Here is an 18624-nt window from a genome sequence, read left to right on the forward strand (position 1 = left end):
TCACCTACCGATCTACTACTACAACTAAAAAAAACAAAAAGATGTTTTAATGGGTAGCTTGGGTTTCAGTTAAGACTCATTCGTGTCTTTAATAATTATTGAATATGAAAAAGGCAACATAGATAAGATAGGATACTTACCCTCGTCATTGGTACCGATGAAGGAGCATATAGCCAATTGCAGCCTCTGAGTTTTAGATGAAGATGGGACATGTGGGACACGAAGGAACACAGATGGGCCCACATTTCATAGAGCCCAGTAAGCTGACACATTGCGTACTGCGCACAACTGCCAATAACCGAGCTTCATTTCCAGCAATAAATGAAGTTTGTAACTTACATATTTGCTAAACTTGGCATACCACGGATGAGGAAGAGAGAAGATAAATAGGAATTTTACACCGCAGCAGACGATGAGAAGTTTGCTCCATTTCATTCCCATAAGGGGGAAGGGAAAGAGAGTAGAGAATGTCAAACATTTGGATATTTTCCTTCATATTAAAACATCAAATATCAAAGAGGGAATAACCCTACAAGAAAGCCTGCATTTTGTTGAAGGATCAAAACTTATCTTTTTGAAATGACAAAACCATTAAAAAGAAATACGTAGGGTACAAACAAGAGCCCCAAGGTTCTTCCAGCAAGCAGCATATAATTTGAGGGCCAACAACATCCCTACATGTAGAAGTACAAACCAGCAGCATTTAATTTGCCAGACAGGTTATGTTAAACAAATGCAGAACCTTGTTACTAGTAAATGTATGGCAATATTCTCCATGGAACAAGCCTACAGTACTCTGTCCACACTTCTTTATACTTAGCTGCACACCTAGCTTCATCTCTTCTTTCCCTCCATACTAGTAGAATAAGAAGATAAGTAGGATAAAAATATGGAACTGGGGAACTGCAAAAAGTAGAAAAAAAAAGAGAACATTCAAAATGAAAATTGTGAATATGTAACCATGTCAACACAGTATGATTTAGGAATTACCTTATCCCACAAGGTAAACTAAAGGACAGTGCCAACAACAAGTCCCCAAGGTAATTACAGTGCCTTGCGATTCCCCTTCAACAAGATTATTGAAAATTTTTGGACATCAATTTAAATGAGATGACAAATCATGAAAACAGTAGAAGGTGCCAAATCAGCAAAAGGCATAAATCATGCTTTATATCTAATTGATTTTATAAAAAACTGAAGCACCATCCATGTACGAGTTTACTAGAAGATAGTCAATATAGACCAAACATCAATGATGATTGTCTGTAAGCCCAACATAAAGTCAGGTAAACTAAAGGGAAGTGCCAGCAACCAGTCCTGGAGGTAATTGCAATACAGTGCCTCATGAATCCCCTTCAACAAGATAATTGAGAATCTTGGGAGGCTAAGAATTTACATGAGACGACACATCTTGAAAACAGTAGAACGGCATTGAATCAGAAAATATGGGCAATGATGTTTTATATAATCGATTCTATGAATAATCAATTGTAGCACCATCCAGGAGATGAAATTGGTGGAAAATAGTCGATATAGACCAAGCATGGTGATAAATGTATGTAAGCACTGTCACTTATTAGACATGATATTTTAGTAACAAAAGCGATATGTTATGAAATTGATTGCACACAATGAATAAGGTGTATCTATTTTAGTACATAAGCAATGAACAAATGTGCTCAGAATCTGGATTGGAGATGAGCATGGTCCAAAGCATTAGTCAAGTGCAAGGAGTTCATGGTTATTGATCCTTTCTAAAACCTTCATTGGACAATCCATTTCATCGATTGCAACATAGGTATGACTAGACTTAGTGATAGGAGGAGTTGAGCTCACAATTAGTGTGTTACTCTCTATGTTGAATGATATTGTTAGGTGTTTCACTAAATGACCATCATTAGTGTAAGCATGACTAGCATGGTAAATAGCAATTAGTTCTCAATCTTGCAAGAGTTGCCATATCTAAGCCTCTTGCATTGTGTATTTACATGTTTGTATATGGTCTTAAAACTTGGAATTAGAATATGTTTGGGTGCATGGTCTATTGAATATGTAGGCTTGTTGATCTGAATAAGGAATCCATGTAGTAAATATGTTTGTGGTTAGTCTTGTTTAATTGTAGCAAATTTTGGACATGTGTGTTTACATTTGAAAGAAAATATTTGCAAAGTGATTTTTGTATTATCGATGTATTTGGTGAAAGGATGCTTCTTTTTAATGTGATTAAATGTGAATGAATCATAGATTTAAGAAGAGCATATATGGCAGATCAATGAGGTAGATAGTTCTCTTATGTCCTCATATTGATCATTAACATAGGGCCTTACTTGTACATATATAGAAGTTTGATAGACCTGATTGCATTCACTTTAGCTTAGCTTAAAATTTCAACTGTTTTGGAGTGGAATCACAACATTGTAGTAGAAGATGGTTATGGCTTATCAGGCATCAACTAGACCACAGGGTTTAGCTCGGAAATTTGGTATTTGGTAGAGTGCTAAAATTTTGAGTAGGGAAAGCATAGTGACAAACAGAGTGCGCTTCTCCTTACGTTTCCATTTATGAAAAGTTTCATGTTCGGGAAATTTTCCTAGCAAGAAAGTTTTATTCAAATGGAAAATGACCTAAAATGGGAAGTAACATGGGAGAGCCAAAGTACAAGACTATGGAGTTTGGTGTTTCTTTAGATTACACATGGATTAAACCATTATTGGGTTATTGAAAAAGTGAGAAAAGGGAATATCACCATTTTGGTAAGTTGACTTGGGGAAGAAAAACAAGGTGCAACTCGTTTCCTTGATGGGACAATGTATCTTAAAAGGTCTTTGACTATTCAAATATTTATTGCATTCCTAATTAAGTGATTTAATTTTTATTTCCTAATTTATTTACGAAGATATTCAAAACATTTAATTAATTAGAAAGGTTCCAATTAATGTTTTGAGTCAAGGAAGGATTCTATGTGAAGGCATAATTAGCTGAAATTTACCACACTTTTTCAAGAATATATCCCATTCAAACACATTAACCTTACTCTCCCAATATTGCTTCCAAGTAGCTTAATCTTTAACTCAAGGTTTGATTATTGAGTGATTGCAAAGGACCTACACCCATATGTGCGAAGAAAACATGAGTAAAGAGCTTATGATGCTAGGAGTTCCAAGTTCACATCAGACTTACAGATGGAGTTCATGTTTTCAAGAATTGAGTTCTAATTAGATTTTCATCTCCATCATTTTCAAACATCTACAGGAGAATAAGTTAAGATCTGATTTATTTTTCAGACTATATTATTCTCTTTTTATATTTTATTTTTTATTTAATACAAGGCAAGGGTTCTTGGGCTAGTTTTCAAGTCATGGTTTTTTCCACTTTTGGACTTAGGTTTTCAAAGTAAGGAAATTGGGATTAAAGCTTAGAGTTTTTTTTAATTATCTTTTAGATTTAATTTCATTTTTAAGTGTTGAGTGAGAGGAAGGAAACAAAGCCTTCTTCCTCAAGAAAAGATTACAGAGCACATATAAGGAAAAAAAACAAGCTTACCCTTTATCAGATAACCGGTAATAACTCTTTAACATTAAGAAATTTTAATAATAGAAATAGTCGGAACTTTAATTTTTGGTTTTTAATAAAATTTTGAATAATGGATGACATCAAAAAATCCTTTTTTTCCTTCACTTCTGTTTCCTCCTTTTGGAATAAGAAATGAGACACAGTTAAAGAGAAAAAAACTAGCCCATGATCATAATTTCTCAACAAAAAGAAAAATGGAAAAATAAGACATCAAAGTAGATCATTGCAAATTTTCATTTCTTGCTATATTTGACAAACATGTATCATTGTCAGCATAGATAGGTCATGATGTTGAGGTATACATGGCTAGAAGTTGATAAATATGCCCTAGTCAATCAAAGGATAGAAGCATCATTTAATCTTCTATATGGACATTATCTAAAGGCTACAACTCTATTTATGGATCTTCAAACTTTTTTTTTACTCATAGTTTGTTGTTGTTGTTGTTTTTTTTTTTTTTTTTTTTCCTTTTTTGGGAATAAGAAATGGGAAAATTCAAGGGGAAAAAAAACCTAGCCTATGATCATATCCTCTCAAGAAAAAAGAAAAAAAAACCATTAACATGGATCATTCCAAATCTTCAATTCTTGTTATATTTGACAAACATGCACCACTATTAGCATATACATGTCAGGATGTTGAGTTATAGGCTATTTAATCCTCCCACATCAAAAGAGGTTTATGACACTTGTGTTCCTTTCAAAGTGGTTTTCCTTGTTTGGGAGTCGATATGGGGCAAGAGTTTAACCCTAAACTTGATGAGAAGCGGTTGGTCTTTGGTGAGTATTTTGTGTGAGTCCATCCATGAATTAGTATATCACATTCGCATTCACTCTGATAAAACTCAACTGCCATATGACTTCTTACTAGCCATTTTTGAAATGCAATGGCTATTTTTGAAGTCGGTTAAGGAGCACCTCATGGTACGGAAAGTTAGGGCATGGGTAAGTGGTGAAGAAAGATATGGCATATAGCTCCCCATAGTTTGTTCTGGTACAATTTGAGAGAGCATAATGACGGGACCTTCAAGGAGGAAGAGCTTTTGTATCAAAATTTGAAAGAGGTCTTTATCAACTCCCTCATGGAGTGGTCAAGAGCATATTTAGGGATTCTGAATTGCACATTACAAGATTTCATTCATAGTTTAAATTAGGGCTAGGTGGCTTTCTATTGTTTGTTGAGTTCTTTTTTTTCTTTTCCTTTCAATCCCTTTCTAGTACAACTTGTATACCCTCTATGTACATGGGGGTGCACCATTGTTTAGAAGTGATTCTTGTTACATCTTTATGTGACTATAAAAAAATAAAAAAACTAACTCAAGGCTAAAGATCACTCTAGAGAAAAGCAAGGTGATTCCCATCTTGAGAGTAGCTAATGTGGAGTGGTTGGCTTCTATACTCAATTGTAAGGTGGAGCGGACCCCCTTTGGTGCTCTCTTTAAATTGACTTTGTGATGTGGTGGGAGAAAGATTTCATAAAAAGTTAACTATGTAGAAGAGACTATTTTTCAAAAGGGAGGAAGCTTACTTTAATAAGAAACACTTTATCTTTGTGTCTATCTATTTTGTGGCTTGAGAAGATTTAAAGAGACTTCCTTTAGGATGAAGGGGTACTAGAAGAAAAAGCCTCACTTAATGAAGTCATTGATCGCATGCATGGAAAAGTGAAAAGGTGGCCCTAGCATTAGACATCTTTCTTTTCTCAACAAGATATTTCTAAGTGGAGTTAAAGATATGCTTTAGGAAATAAAGCTCTTTGAAATTGAGTTATAGTTAGAAAATTTATGAAAGATGGGGTAGGGGTTGGTGTTTTTGTGATATTTGGGATAGTTTTAAAGGTAGGTTACGAAGAAAGGGTGGGATCTGCTTAAAAATAGAACATCCTGAATTGTGGGTAATGAAAAAAATGTGAAATTTTGGAAGAATAGGTGAAGTATAGGAATTCATTTGTGATTAGAGAGACTCTTTTAGGGTAGTACAAACTTGTTTTGGGGAAAAACATAAGAAAGTTTAAAAGACTAGACCTTTGTGCATTTTGTTCAAAAATGAGGAGAAGTTGGATTAATAGCTCAAATCCATGTTTCGTTGTTCTCTTATGATGCAAGGTAGGATGTTTATGGTTAGGACGCAAATACTTGTTGATTTTATAGATTGGCTAGGTTCTTGTTGAGGAAAGATTTAAAAGGAGATTATTTTCTAGCAAGATACAAGATTATAAGGGGTAAAGATTGGCCCTTATCAAATGCACATGCTCAAGTCTATTAATTCATTTAATATCCTTATTTGTTATTCCCAAAAAGAATTATATTAGAAAAGATTTATAGAGATTTCTTATAGGGTAAAGCTATATGGGTGGAGAAAGTTGCATCTAGTGAATTAGGCAATAGAGTGCTAGGATAAAAATAGCGAAATGGCAGGAATTAAAAGCTGGAAAGTCTTCATGGTGCTTTTCTTGGTAAATAGGTTTGGAGATAGCTTACGACAAGGATAATTCAAGGCAATTTGGAAAAGTGGACAAGGGATGGTGCACATATGAGATGAGGGAAGTCATCTTCAGAGTAGATTTGTGGAAAGACACTGGAAGGGAACATGATGAGTTTAGTCTTAGAACTGTTATCCAAGTTGGAAATGGTTTGAGGACCAAGCTTTGGTCAGGCAAATGGATAAGGGAATGCCCTTGGAAAGAGATTTTTCCAGTGTTCTTTAGAATTGTCTAAGTTAAAGAGGTGAGAGTAATCGATTTGTGGGGGGGGGTTAGAAATGGAGGTGGTCATTGATGCCCTAGCTTTTAGAAGCATTTCCAAAATTGAGAGTTGGAAGGAGGTGCCTCGATCTATGGTCTGCATTCATAAGGTGACATTTTATGGTGGAGAGAAGGATTACCTTTGGTGGAAGGAAGAAAAAAGGGGAAGTTCTAGGTAAAGTCTTATTTTAACTCTTTGTGCAAGATGAAATTGGATCATTTCCCCATGGCAGAGGTTTCAAACACTTGTCCTCATTTAAGAATAGTTTTCTTTGCTTGGAAAGCAATAGAGGCAAGATTTTAACCCTTGAAACTTGATAAGTAAGACCTGAGCATTAGATGTATTTTATGCAAGTTTAGCCATGAATCAATTTATTACATTCTCATTCACTATGATAAAATCCAATTTCTATTTTCTATGAATTTTATTGGTTATTTTCAAAATACATGGGTATTTCCCAAGGAAGTTAATGAATATGGGATGAAAAATTGGAAGCAAGCGGAGAAGAAAGGTATGATGCATAGCTCGCCTTTATTTGTTCAAATGCATTTGGAGAGGACGTAATGGCGTAACTTCAGGGAGAAAGGGCTTCAAATCAAAATTTGAAGGTTTTTTATCAACCCTTGCTCATGGAGTAGTCTCAAGGCTTCAATGATCCCAAACCACACATTATGGACTTTATTGATAGTTTAAATTAAGGCTAAAAGGCTTTCTATCATTTTTTATGTGGAGTAGTCCATTTTTATATTGGGTTGTAGAGTGGGGAGACTTCCGACTATTTCTTGGGTTTTCCCTTAAATTGGAGTCGGTTTACGATGTGGTGAAAGAGTGATTTCATATAAGGCTAGCTATGTGGAAAGACAACATCTTTCATAGAGGGAAGGTTTACTCTTGATCATCTTATCTAGCCTACCCATCTATTCTATGTCTTTACAACATTGTTATCCCAAAGAAAGTAAGCTTGAATTTGGAGAATATTCAAGAAGACTTCCTTTAAGGAGAGGTGCTTGAGAAAAAACCTCATCTAGTGAAGTGATAGATCTCATGCATGAAGAAATGGAAATAGAGGCTTACCATCAAACATCTTTCCTTTGAGCCACTTCTTGGCAAGTGGAGTTAGAAATATCATTCAAGAAGTAAAGCCTTTGGAAGCACATTATTGCTATGAAGTTTGAGGAAGATGAGGAGGATGGGTATTCTTGTGATAGAGGGTGGGATTTATTCAAAAGTAGAGGCTCCTTTGTTAATTGTTATGGGTGAGGGCAATAAAGTAAAGTTTAGAAGGCTAAGTGGTATGGGAATTTGTTGTTGAGTGTTTCATTCCTCTTGTTATATGCCATAGCTTCAACAAAGAATGCTTGGGTGGTGGATTTATGGGATCAGTTAAGGGAGGGAGGCTATTTGAATCCTTGTTTCTCTATACCGTTGAATGATTAAGAGTTGGATAGCATGAAGACATTTTTCTTAATATTACAAGAAAAGTTAGTAGAATAAAGAAAAAGATAGGGTGGCTTGGATGGATTTGACTAATGAAAATTTTCAGTTAAGTCTCCCTATTTTGTTTTGGATCTAAGAAGGTCTATACCTTTTCTAAATTGGAGTAATTTAGAATTCTCAAGTTCGGACAAAAGTAGGGTTTTTTACTTGGGAAGCATCTTAGGGGATTTTGACACTAGACCAACTACAAATGAAAGGCTCGACCTTGGTGAATTGTTTCTCTGCAAGGGCAAAGAAAAATCAATTGATCATATTCTCTTCAATTATGTTAAAGCAGGGGTTTTCATGGCACCTATTTTTCTCTTTGTTTGGTGTAGTATATGTTCTGTCTGCTTTGGTTTACTAGACTCTATTAGGGTTGCATAGGTCTTTTGTTAGGAAAAAGTGTAAGAAATGGCTGCATGTTTGTGCATTTATTAGATTATCTAGAAGGACAGAAAATAGAAATCATTCAGAAATGGAGAGCAAATCCATTGCTCAAATCCATGTTCCCTCCCCTGTTCTCTTATGATGCGGTTTAGGATATTTTTAGAGATGAGGTATTAATGTTTATGGTTGATTTTATAAATTGTGTAGGTTCTCATTGAGGGAGGGAGTTGTTTTTGTTATCTCTCTTTGACTATGCCTGTTGGCACCCTTTGTACACAACTTTCTTTGTTGCCTACTTATGTAATATACTTTTGTTTCCCTATTAAAAAGTAACAATGGTAACAACAATGGCAACAATGATAATGATGACAATAATAATGAAACTAATAATATAAACATGAGCAAGAATAAAAAGAAGAAGAAAACAATAACAATAATAGGCCTAGCAATATAAACATGAGGATGATAATGAGAATCTTACCAATAACCAGACGCAAGCAACTTTCCCCCAATAACTCTTGGAGGCTTACCCCAAATAAGTGCCTTGGGATTCTTCTTAAACACGTGCTTTTGTTTGTTAGCCCCTCTAAACACTCGATACCTGTCCCATTTTATATAGAAGTGTCATTTTAGCAGGTGCTCTGGGAAAAAGTTGGATTGAGTCTGCCAAATGCCAAATATAAGTCGATAGAGACCTACCCCATCAGAAAAACAAAGCAATTTGCAACAATAGCAGCTGTTGTTAGGTCCACTTGATTTCTTAAAAGCCACCAACCCTATAACAAACATGACAAGGATTCATCATTTAAAAGACTTATAAAGTGAGACTCCAAGGAACAACATTAGAAACATGTTATGGTGACCCAATATTTCCTGACAAAATAGTGCAAAGCTATTAGCATAAAAGAACTTTTCCAAGTAAAAATGAGGACAAAAGAGTTGAGAAAATATTTGTATAAAGAACCATAAAAAACCTGACAGCATACAAAGAGAAGAATCAACAAAAAGAGGTTGGTGCAACCCAAGTACACCAGGGTGTACAATTACATCTAAGCACAAATTGAAGTAACAAAATGAAAAAGAATCCATAAGGAGACAATTCTTTCATGTAATCTAAGTTAAAGGCATAATCATAGTTTCCTGCCTGGATGCTAAAAGTAAAAGGGATCCACACTAGATCCCCAAACACCAACATGAAGCCCAATCTCTCCGCAATGATATCCCATCTATAAAAGATAACCACATACAGCTGAGTCAGATTTGTAAATTAAATCATAAAAGTGTGACAACATTACTATTATCGACTGATAGAAAGACAAGAAGCAAGACTGTAAAAGTCAGACACATAAACTGAATGAGATTGTACAGAAAATATAGTACTTCTCTAAGCAATTAATCAAGATTTTCATGGTCAGGAAAGAACATAAAATAAAACATGGAGATATGAAGTGTATACTTCAACTGATGCATTGTCCCAATATTAGAGTAGAGCAGATTTCAGAATCACCAAATCCTGCTCCAGAATCAAATCCAACTTTCTCCTAAGTAATCCAGGTTTTTCAAGTGTCACTATCCATCCTGATATCATCATACTCTTATATAATTAAGTGAAATGGTATGTAGTGACATGCAAAAATAATGCACAGAAAAAAAAAAAAAAAAGTAATGGAAGAGTAAGATATAATAGAAATTGCTGATAGCAAAATCATGACAAAGAACTTAATTAGTCAAAAGAAAAGAAAAAAAAAAAAAATCCTTATTGGGGTTTGAGTTCCATGCTAATTTAGAATCCCATTTTGTTCATGAGAAAGTATCTTATGCCTTGTGTAGATTGACTTTTGAGAAGTTAAAGGCCTTTCTTTTAAGTTCAATAACAGTTTCTAAACTTGTTTTTTATGAAAAGAGTCTTTGCCTTAAAAAAGAGCATAATGTTGCTTCTTATAGAGGCCATTTTTTGTTTATATGGGAACTAGGAAGCTATTTAATGTTCAATAAAATTTTTACATGGCATATGACTTGTTGCTACAAGGAAAAGGAAAAGACATTGGGTCCAGCACAACTTGGTTAACACGCAAAGGTTCCGAGGATGCCATATGACTTTTTGCACGCTTCCTAAACTCTACACCCACACATCTAGCCGCACATGACCTTTCCTCGCTATCTTCCCTGACCTCCAACATCCAGTGATTCTCCTTTGTGGAAACCGACAACAACCATGGTGGAGCCTCCCACCATAGGTGAATGGCGTTAGCCGAAGACCCTGCCACCTCATTTAAGAGCCTAGGCACCCTCCTGTTAAAGCTGATTAGAATTCTAGCCCACTGTAAATGATATCTCTCCACTGTATCCACAGCCACAAAACCTCCACAAGCGTCACCCACTCTCTTAAAGAAATCTTTTCTCCACAAGTGCACGGACAACCCAATCATTCTTACCCAGATTTCTTTAGCAGAAGCCCCTTCCTTAAAACAACCCACCTCGGGGCTCCACCAATCCAACTTCAAACTCTTTCCTTTGAAAAAACAAACACCCCAAACACAATACCCTTTTGGCATCCTTAGCATTCTCAAAATCAAATAAAATCAAAGCCCCACCCAATAACTGTAGATGAAGGTTCCCAACCAGACTCCAATTTTTGCTAGCCCAAGATTTCAGACAACCCAACTTTGGAGCCTCACCTGCAAAGTCTCCCCACCTACCCACAAGAGAATGCTTCTTCATATTTTTTTCTAACTCCTCCCACCCACATTGGATGCAAACAACCTCTCCCACTTCCCCCTTGCCTCTGGAAATTGCATCTACAAAAGAAGCTCCTTTACAAGGAAAATCGGTTGAGCACTCCCTCCTTTGGCAAGCATCCCCCTGAGGCAACTTTGAAGGACTGTTTACAAGAACAACACTGATGCTCCTCAACTTGCTTGCCAAAATCTTCCAACCCTCCACACCACCCCTTCCTTCTGAAAAGATTAAAGAAAACCTCTTCCCCTCTGCTGACAAACTGAACACTGCAAAAAACTACCCACATTATTGCTTCGAAGTACCAACTTAAAAACTCTTCCTCCTTCCTTCCACTCCAACCTAAAAGGCCTTCTGTTAAAGTTATCACATCAGAGTTCAACACCCTCCAACAGCAAAACAAGTCCTCTCTTGCCAAACCTGATCCAACAGAAAGAACTCAACCCCTCTCAACAATCAGACCAACTTCCTTTCCTTTGACCATCTCCTTTGAGATCTCAAAGGATTTTGAATCCACAATCAGACCAACATTCTTTACAAAGAAAACTTACTTTCATGCATGTTTTCCTACTATATAAATTTTTCATGATTATTCAAATCATTCAAATACAACTTCTGTTATAAAATATTGGTGATGTTAGGCCATATCAAATGCCTAGCCATCAGGAACTGCCACACCAATTCAGATAAAAAAATGTAAAAAGAAAAGAAGACGAAAGAAAGAAGGAAAAAGAAGAAAAAAAAAGGGGGGGGGGGGGGAATCTCATATAAACCACATTAGATAGAAGAAGAATGACAATTAAATCGGAAAAATAGTTAAAAGAAAGAGAGAGGGCCACTTAAGGAATGTGGGGCCAAGATAACACCTAGCAGAGAATTACAGTTTGGAATATCACAAATTCAGCTGGAGAGATACAAATAATGCACTTACGTGGAGGTCATGTACTCCTCATAAAAAAAGTAGTCCAGGACATACAGCTGAAACAAAAAATGAAGACATCAGCAATCCCATGACGTTCATTTCATAACAAAGGGTAAAAATAAATGAATCGCCAGATTACCACACAGAATAGCTGGTAAAGGATCATTGATTGGCTCAAGTTGGCATCTTGAATACTTTTTGCTAGAATGGAAAGATTGATAAGCAGCCATCCTAACATTCCAGCTCTTACAAAGAAAAATCTACAGAAGAAAAACCAGTCATCTTACGAAGCAAAAGATGTTTTCTATGATGATGTAACAAATCTCCATGGGTTGATTTTTGTCATCAAATTCAGATCAGGAAAAACCATAATATGTAAGAGAGGAAGAAAGAAAAGATCACTAGTTGATTTAAGTGTATGGTATCCAGAAAGTTTCTAATAAAATGAACATAGAGTTCCATGTCCATAAAGTTGAAGACTCAATCACATACTTGATGTCAATGCCCATAAACTGAGGATTAAGCTGTATCCCGAACCACCTATTGAATGACACAAGGATTAGCAAAATCAAGATAAGCAAAGTCCAGTCTCCAAGGAAACAAAGCAAACAGCCCATGCCAAATCTTTCATTCATCATAAATTTAACAACCTAGTAAAGTTTCCAAGAGTCCAGCTTTTGTATTATACATAGAACATTACAAAAATAATAATATGGCAGACCTATTGTGTGTGTGTGTGTATATATATATATTTATAGGTATTTTCTTTTTTTGTCCCCACTGGGACTGAAATCCAGAACCTCCCATAAATCCATCCCAACTCTTTATCACTTGAGCCAGGCCTCAAGGGCCCTATTAGATATTGAATTTCAAACCCAGTTGTTACTTAAATATGTCTACTTGGCCTCCCTAAGAGAAAATTCCCGCATCCGCACCCTGTTTATGAAAAAGAATTTTGTCTAATGTTAAAAATTTGAGCACAATAAGAGCATAAAAAGGTGTAACCCTAAGAAGACCAAACCTTATGTGATATCTGGCCTGACACATGAGATGGTGGAAAAGAAAAATGCCTCATTCCCGCCATTTTTTTTTTTTTATATAATTTTTAGTCTTTTGATAGAAAAAATTTCTCATCTTAGCAAAGAAGATGTGAAACTATTTTGCATAGTCATGACACTAGAATCTCCTTGCTTCCAAATAGGTAGTTAAGAGAACTCCAGGATATGATGAGAAGATGTCAAAGGACAGCTTTGCTGTCCACACTTCTTTCCTTATTTTAGCCCACACTTCTTTCCTCATTTTAACCCACAATTGTTTCCTTATTTCTCCATTATTATTTTGTACAGTTAGCATACCTTATTTGACAGATTATAGTTTACATGTATAGGACTAGAATCATGTGCGGATTTATTTGCTTTTATTTGCTTTCCATGTATAGCATTCTTGTAAAGTCTATATATAATATACAAAACTCAAGGCCAAGGTATTTTTCGGCCATTCACACAATATTTTGACAGAAGAAATATACAGTAAACAGCTTCAAACGCATTTTCTAACTGATATATGTTCAAACTAAAGACAGCTTCTAACTAGGATCATATTAAAATGAAGTTAACTAGAATGCCCAGTAGAAAATGCAAATATTTCCTGAATCTAATAAAAACAAATACAACATAATGAGAAATTAGAAATTCATTAAATCTGTTGTATCTCCTTAGCATCAGTTGGCAAAAATCCAACATTGCTTATTCAAGGATCTTCCACAAAAAGAATTCTCTGGAAGCCCAGATCAAATATAAGCTCCATTGACTCAAGTATACTGTGATTAACCTTCAGCTAGAAGAGGATTCAATGATTCTGGTTTGGATTATCCTCTAGGAGATTGAAGCTTCATCATGAGTACCATTGGGTGGTAAGGAAAAGACACATTTCTAAAATTCTTTCCTTCACTTCTTTCTCATGAAGATCAAAATTCTCATGAGAAATATGCATACATTTGTTTGCAACTAGGTCAGAATAAAATGCCAAAAAAATGACCAAGGACATCCACATGTAAATTACACCCTTCCTATTTTCTAAACAACTCCTCAAAACCTAGAATGATATTTAATCGAAATGGGAATCATCTTATAGGGGCATTTGTTAAAGTACCAGTCATATATTAAGTTTCCGGTGACATGAGGCTTTAGAGATGAGCCCAGATTCCTTGACTTGCAACCAGCTGTATAAAGTAGCATTGTCACCTAGCATTAAGAAATAGAAATATATACAAAACAATTAGAAAGAAGAAAAATTATGAGAGAAGTTAAAGAGCAATAACTATCAGCCACATTAGAAAAAGATAATCTTAACAGAGAGCACCTTGAGCACAGATTGGAGTGAAAAACATGAATTGCTTACTTAGAATTGAAATATTCACAAAATGCAAAATTCTACTAAATAAAAAGGCAAAACAGAACAGGAATGATACATAAAATCAATAAGTAGTCCATAAACAAATATTTCATAACATAAATATGCAATGGTATCGCATTACACAATGCTTAGAACCAATATGAGAATATATGACACTAAAAGGAGTACAAGTAGCCAATATTTAATAAAAGGCAGCCTCCTACAGTTGCAAGTTTATAAAAAATCATAAGGTATCAAAGAGTAAAAATTGTATAACAGTTTAATTATTGCTGTGCCTCCATGACATAATAGTATTCCATTTTCATTATGTTAAAAGTGAAAAGGCATGAAGGCATAGGAATTAAAAATAAGATAACAGACAGGATAAACTGGAAAAAACACCTCTATGCAGCACCCCAGCATATATTGTCATTATGCTCAAGTGATGTACGCACTACTGTCCTCTCAGTTATTCAAGTGTCTTTTTCCTTTTTGTTTTTTGTTCTACAGGCCTCTTCAATATGTATGTTGAAAGCCAATTGAACACATCTGATATAATACAAAGGACTGAAAACAAATCTCAAGACACCCTTCTGTAATTTATGAAATGTTTTCCCTGTGATTTATGCAATGTTACCATAGACACTATATATTAATATTATTTTATTGTTTTTTAATGGGCAAAAACAGATATATATATATATATATATAGATACACACATATATATGCTAAAAGCACCTAAGAGGAGGTGCACCAAAGTACATATGATGTATATAATAGGCGTGTAAAGGCTAACCAAGGAAAGGGAAAACAAAAAACAACCTTCCCCTTCTTGAAGATCAATCAATCTACAAAGTCTATCATGGACATCGAATGGTTCTCTATGTATACTTTAACCCATTCCCAAAATATAGATATAAAATAAGATTTGATTGCTTGGTCTGGCTGTTCAACTTCGTTAAACGACCTCCTATTTCTGACCTTCCATAGGGTCCAAAATAACCACAAGGACCAGCCTCCAAGCTTTGTTCCGCTTTTTCCCCACTATATATTTATTACCCTTAGTATTGAAGAGACTGTTTTATACAGAACTATGGCAGACACTAACTGCCTTCTATATAAACTACATAAAAATACAACAAGATAACTAGGAAATTTTTAGAAAGAAACTCTTCAATTTTCAAGACTTGGTAAACCTTAGAAGTTATAATGATTGATCTTAACATTCACATAAACCAGGCATCATTACTATTGATAACTGGGATGAGACCTGCTGAGATTGTCCAAGACATAGAAGGAGCATGCAAATAGGATAATGGTTCACCAATTGAAATTGCTGGTACAGAATAGAGTGCTACAGTTGAATATTTACTATGATATACTAACAATTCTTGAATAGTGGAAAACACCCCAAAGAAAGATCTTCTGAGTAATGGACAATAACGTTGTAACTTACAAGAAAACTGAATATAAAAGTTGCCGATAAAAGCTCAAGTCCTCTGTCTGATATTGCCTGCAATGTTAAGATGCCACTGAATTTCCAGCAAGTGGGAAAAAAAAAACTGGGATTAAAGTATTAATGACTTTATTCTCGATTAGCTATGACTGATAGGACAAAACTGGCCTGACACCCACCCATTTGGACAAAAGATCATTCCAATTTGAATATTAGCTCAGCAGAGCTTGGTCGAAGTTTTTCCCCAAGGACACCAAATTAAGCTTGGATAAGATTGGACCGTGCTTGGCCCAAATCAGCCTAACCTTAAGTATAATAATACTCCATATGCTATATACGTATGTCAAAATTTTATATTGCATTTTAAACTAAAAGAAAATCATGCTGTGTTGATGATGAGAAGCTTGCATCACTAGCAAAGCAGTTGGATCACTTTATTTCTATCATCTTCATCTTAAATGGCAGCCAATTCAAATGCTATCCAGGCAAACAATTTCCTCAAGTTAAGGTTTAAAAAGTAATAAACCATTGCCTCATAGCAATGCAAATGATTGCAATAATTGAAAAGGGCACCAGCTGGATTCACCCCAAATGAATTCGACATCATTTTGAATTTTCCAGCATGCTTTTTCAATTACTTAGTTTTGGATGCTTCACATTTTCTGCTTGTATATGTAGATAAATAATTTATCTTTTCTTTTTAGCAATATTCTTTAACCCCAGTGGAGATCCATGATACACATAAATTTAAAACCTTATAGTGTCAACTACTAGTCTATGGAGCTTCCTCAGATACATCAAATCTAATCCCAAAGTGTGAATAAATTGGAATTGAATGACAAAAACAAGATCAATCATGCTGCTAGAGGATAATACTATTTTTAAATTGATAATTTATGGTCTAATCTTTTTCTTGACCTGGATCCAAATTTGTTCAAACAACTCTTAGGCAGCCAGCTTTTGGGCAATGATTTTTCTAATTTTTAAGCATTTTCCCAATTTCAACTGAAATTTTTGATGAATCAACATCAAAGTTCTTGATAACCTTTATTTGTTCAAAATTTCCAAATATATGTAATTGATTTTTTTTATTTTTTTTACCCAAAATTCTGCTCCAATTTGATCAAATAATGTTTATGAACAACAATTTACCAGTCTATGACCAGTGGACTCAAATAAACAGTAAAAAGCATAGGAAGGGAGTGAGCACATACTGTTGGTGATACGTAATTCATCCAAACCCCAACACCAAGGAGCCCAACCAGCAAAAGAAGAGATAATAAGCCTGAGAAATAGAAAAGAATTGTGAAATTTGAGAACCAGTGAAGCATTTTAAAATGCAAAGAAGCACAATGTCATACGTCATCCTTGAAATTGCTCTCGAAGAAAGATGTAGCATGATAAATTAAATGAGGCGGCACCTGGGTGCATGCAGTTGAAAGTTGAAGGTTTAGTCCAACTCTGCTATCGACTTGATTGCTTTGGTATTGAATTTGAATTCCATTACCCCCAAAACCATTAGCCACTATTAAGTATATTGAATTTGAATTCCATTACCCCCAAAACCATTAGCCACTATTAAGTAAATCTAAGGAATTTGGAATAATTGGAACTCCAAAAAAACAAATCCAATCAAGAGCAGCAAAACACATCCTGAAGATTTTACATCTCAAACTTTTAATATTAAGCACCAAAGAAAATTAAAAACCGTCCAGTCAATTTTCCTAATACAACCAGTCAGCTTACTTGAAACAATGTCAATAAAAACCATTAAATTCGAAATGTCAAGATCTATTCCTTCCTAAATTTCCTCCTAGATCAAACAGACAGTTTATACAGAATTAAACGACAACAACAATGATCTTAATTGAGAAGAAACAATCAGAAACATAGAAACCATGAAAATTTAAAATAAATGTTTAAAAAAAAAAAATGACCATTGCAGCGATAATGGAGACGAGTGCCATCTGATAAGATCACTCCAGGAACCACCTTTCCTGGTAGAATAGATCCAGCAATCGCCAGGTAGACGAAGAATGTCAATAGTATCGCCGCCTAATTCCTCGCCAGAAACAATGCATCAGAATATACATATAGGTATGGAAAGAAGACAGAGGAGGGAGAAAAGAAAGAACAACACTCACTGAAGTCCATGAAGGAGCCAGAGCGTAGAGAAGAGAATACATCTCTCTCTTTGAATCCTGTTATGGCTTCCAAGAAATCGCAGATGCAGATATAAACACTCTGAATACCCTCGCTCTCGCTCTCACTCCCTCTGCACTTCGCTCTCTCTCCGCTTGAAAACGAGATTTGCGATGATTTCTTTGAAGTGGGGTACTCATGTGAATCCGCCATCACGTGTTAAGCACATCCAATAAAACGATGCCACATCACCATTTTAAAACAGAAAAAAGAGGAACAAAAGATTCGGAGCGTGAGACCGTATCAAAATCGATACACCCCAACGTTCCTAAAGTCAAAAATATTTGCAATTGGTTTCAAATCTCTGATTATTCGCCTCATTTTACTTACAGACCTGCAAGTGACACGCTTTTCCATCCCGAACCTGAATTCTGGCCCTTCGTTTCCAAAATCCCTAAAATCATTATTTGGTATTTAGCACCAAATTGGTCCGCGTAAATTTGTTTCTCCTTTCAAACATATATATTATTTTTTATATTAATTGGTTTTAGTTTATTTATAAAAAAAACTATATTAAAAAAAGGCATTTCTAAAATAAAACCATTGATGGAAAAAAAATTCGATATTACACGTGGAATTGTCTTTATTACAATTTTTTTTCATTGATCCAAAATCACAAATTAGTAAAAGCCTTTTAACGTTGCATTTTTTTTATTGGAATAAAATTATTCATTTTTATATTAATATTTAAAATAAAATTATAGAAAGTGAAAAAATAATTATGATTATAG

General features: G+C 35.0%; 1 protein-coding gene across 2 annotated transcripts; it reads right to left on the bottom strand.

The window, feature by feature from the left end:
• Nucleotides 1-468: 468 nt before the first annotated feature.
• On the bottom strand, nucleotides 469-18006 carry LOC117920881 (delta(14)-sterol reductase). 2 transcript variants are annotated; one of them, XM_034838553.1, is made up of 13 exons: nucleotides 17836-18005; nucleotides 17629-17746; nucleotides 16906-16976; nucleotides 15692-15748; nucleotides 13992-14083; nucleotides 12333-12380; nucleotides 11980-12100; nucleotides 11850-11896; nucleotides 9327-9408; nucleotides 8882-8958; nucleotides 8664-8783; nucleotides 991-1065; nucleotides 469-903 (listed from the first exon to the last, which is right to left on the bottom strand). In XM_034838553.1, the coding sequence occupies exons 1-13, from the start codon at nucleotides 17875-17877 to the stop codon at nucleotides 750-752; spliced, it is 1104 nt and encodes a 367-aa protein (XP_034694444.1). In that variant the 5' UTR covers nucleotides 17878-18005; the 3' UTR covers nucleotides 469-749. The 2 variants fall into 2 exon arrangements, with proteins under 2 accessions (XP_034694444.1, XP_034694445.1); XM_034838554.1 differs by having other exon boundaries at nucleotides 748-856; nucleotides 17836-18006.
• Between the last annotated feature and the right edge of the window lie 618 nt (nucleotides 18007-18624).

The sequence above is a fragment of the Vitis riparia genome, chromosome 8, assembly GCF_004353265.1.
Source record: "Vitis riparia cultivar Riparia Gloire de Montpellier isolate 1030 chromosome 8, EGFV_Vit.rip_1.0, whole genome shotgun sequence".
NCBI lineage: Eukaryota > Viridiplantae > Streptophyta > Magnoliopsida > Vitales > Vitaceae > Vitis > Vitis riparia.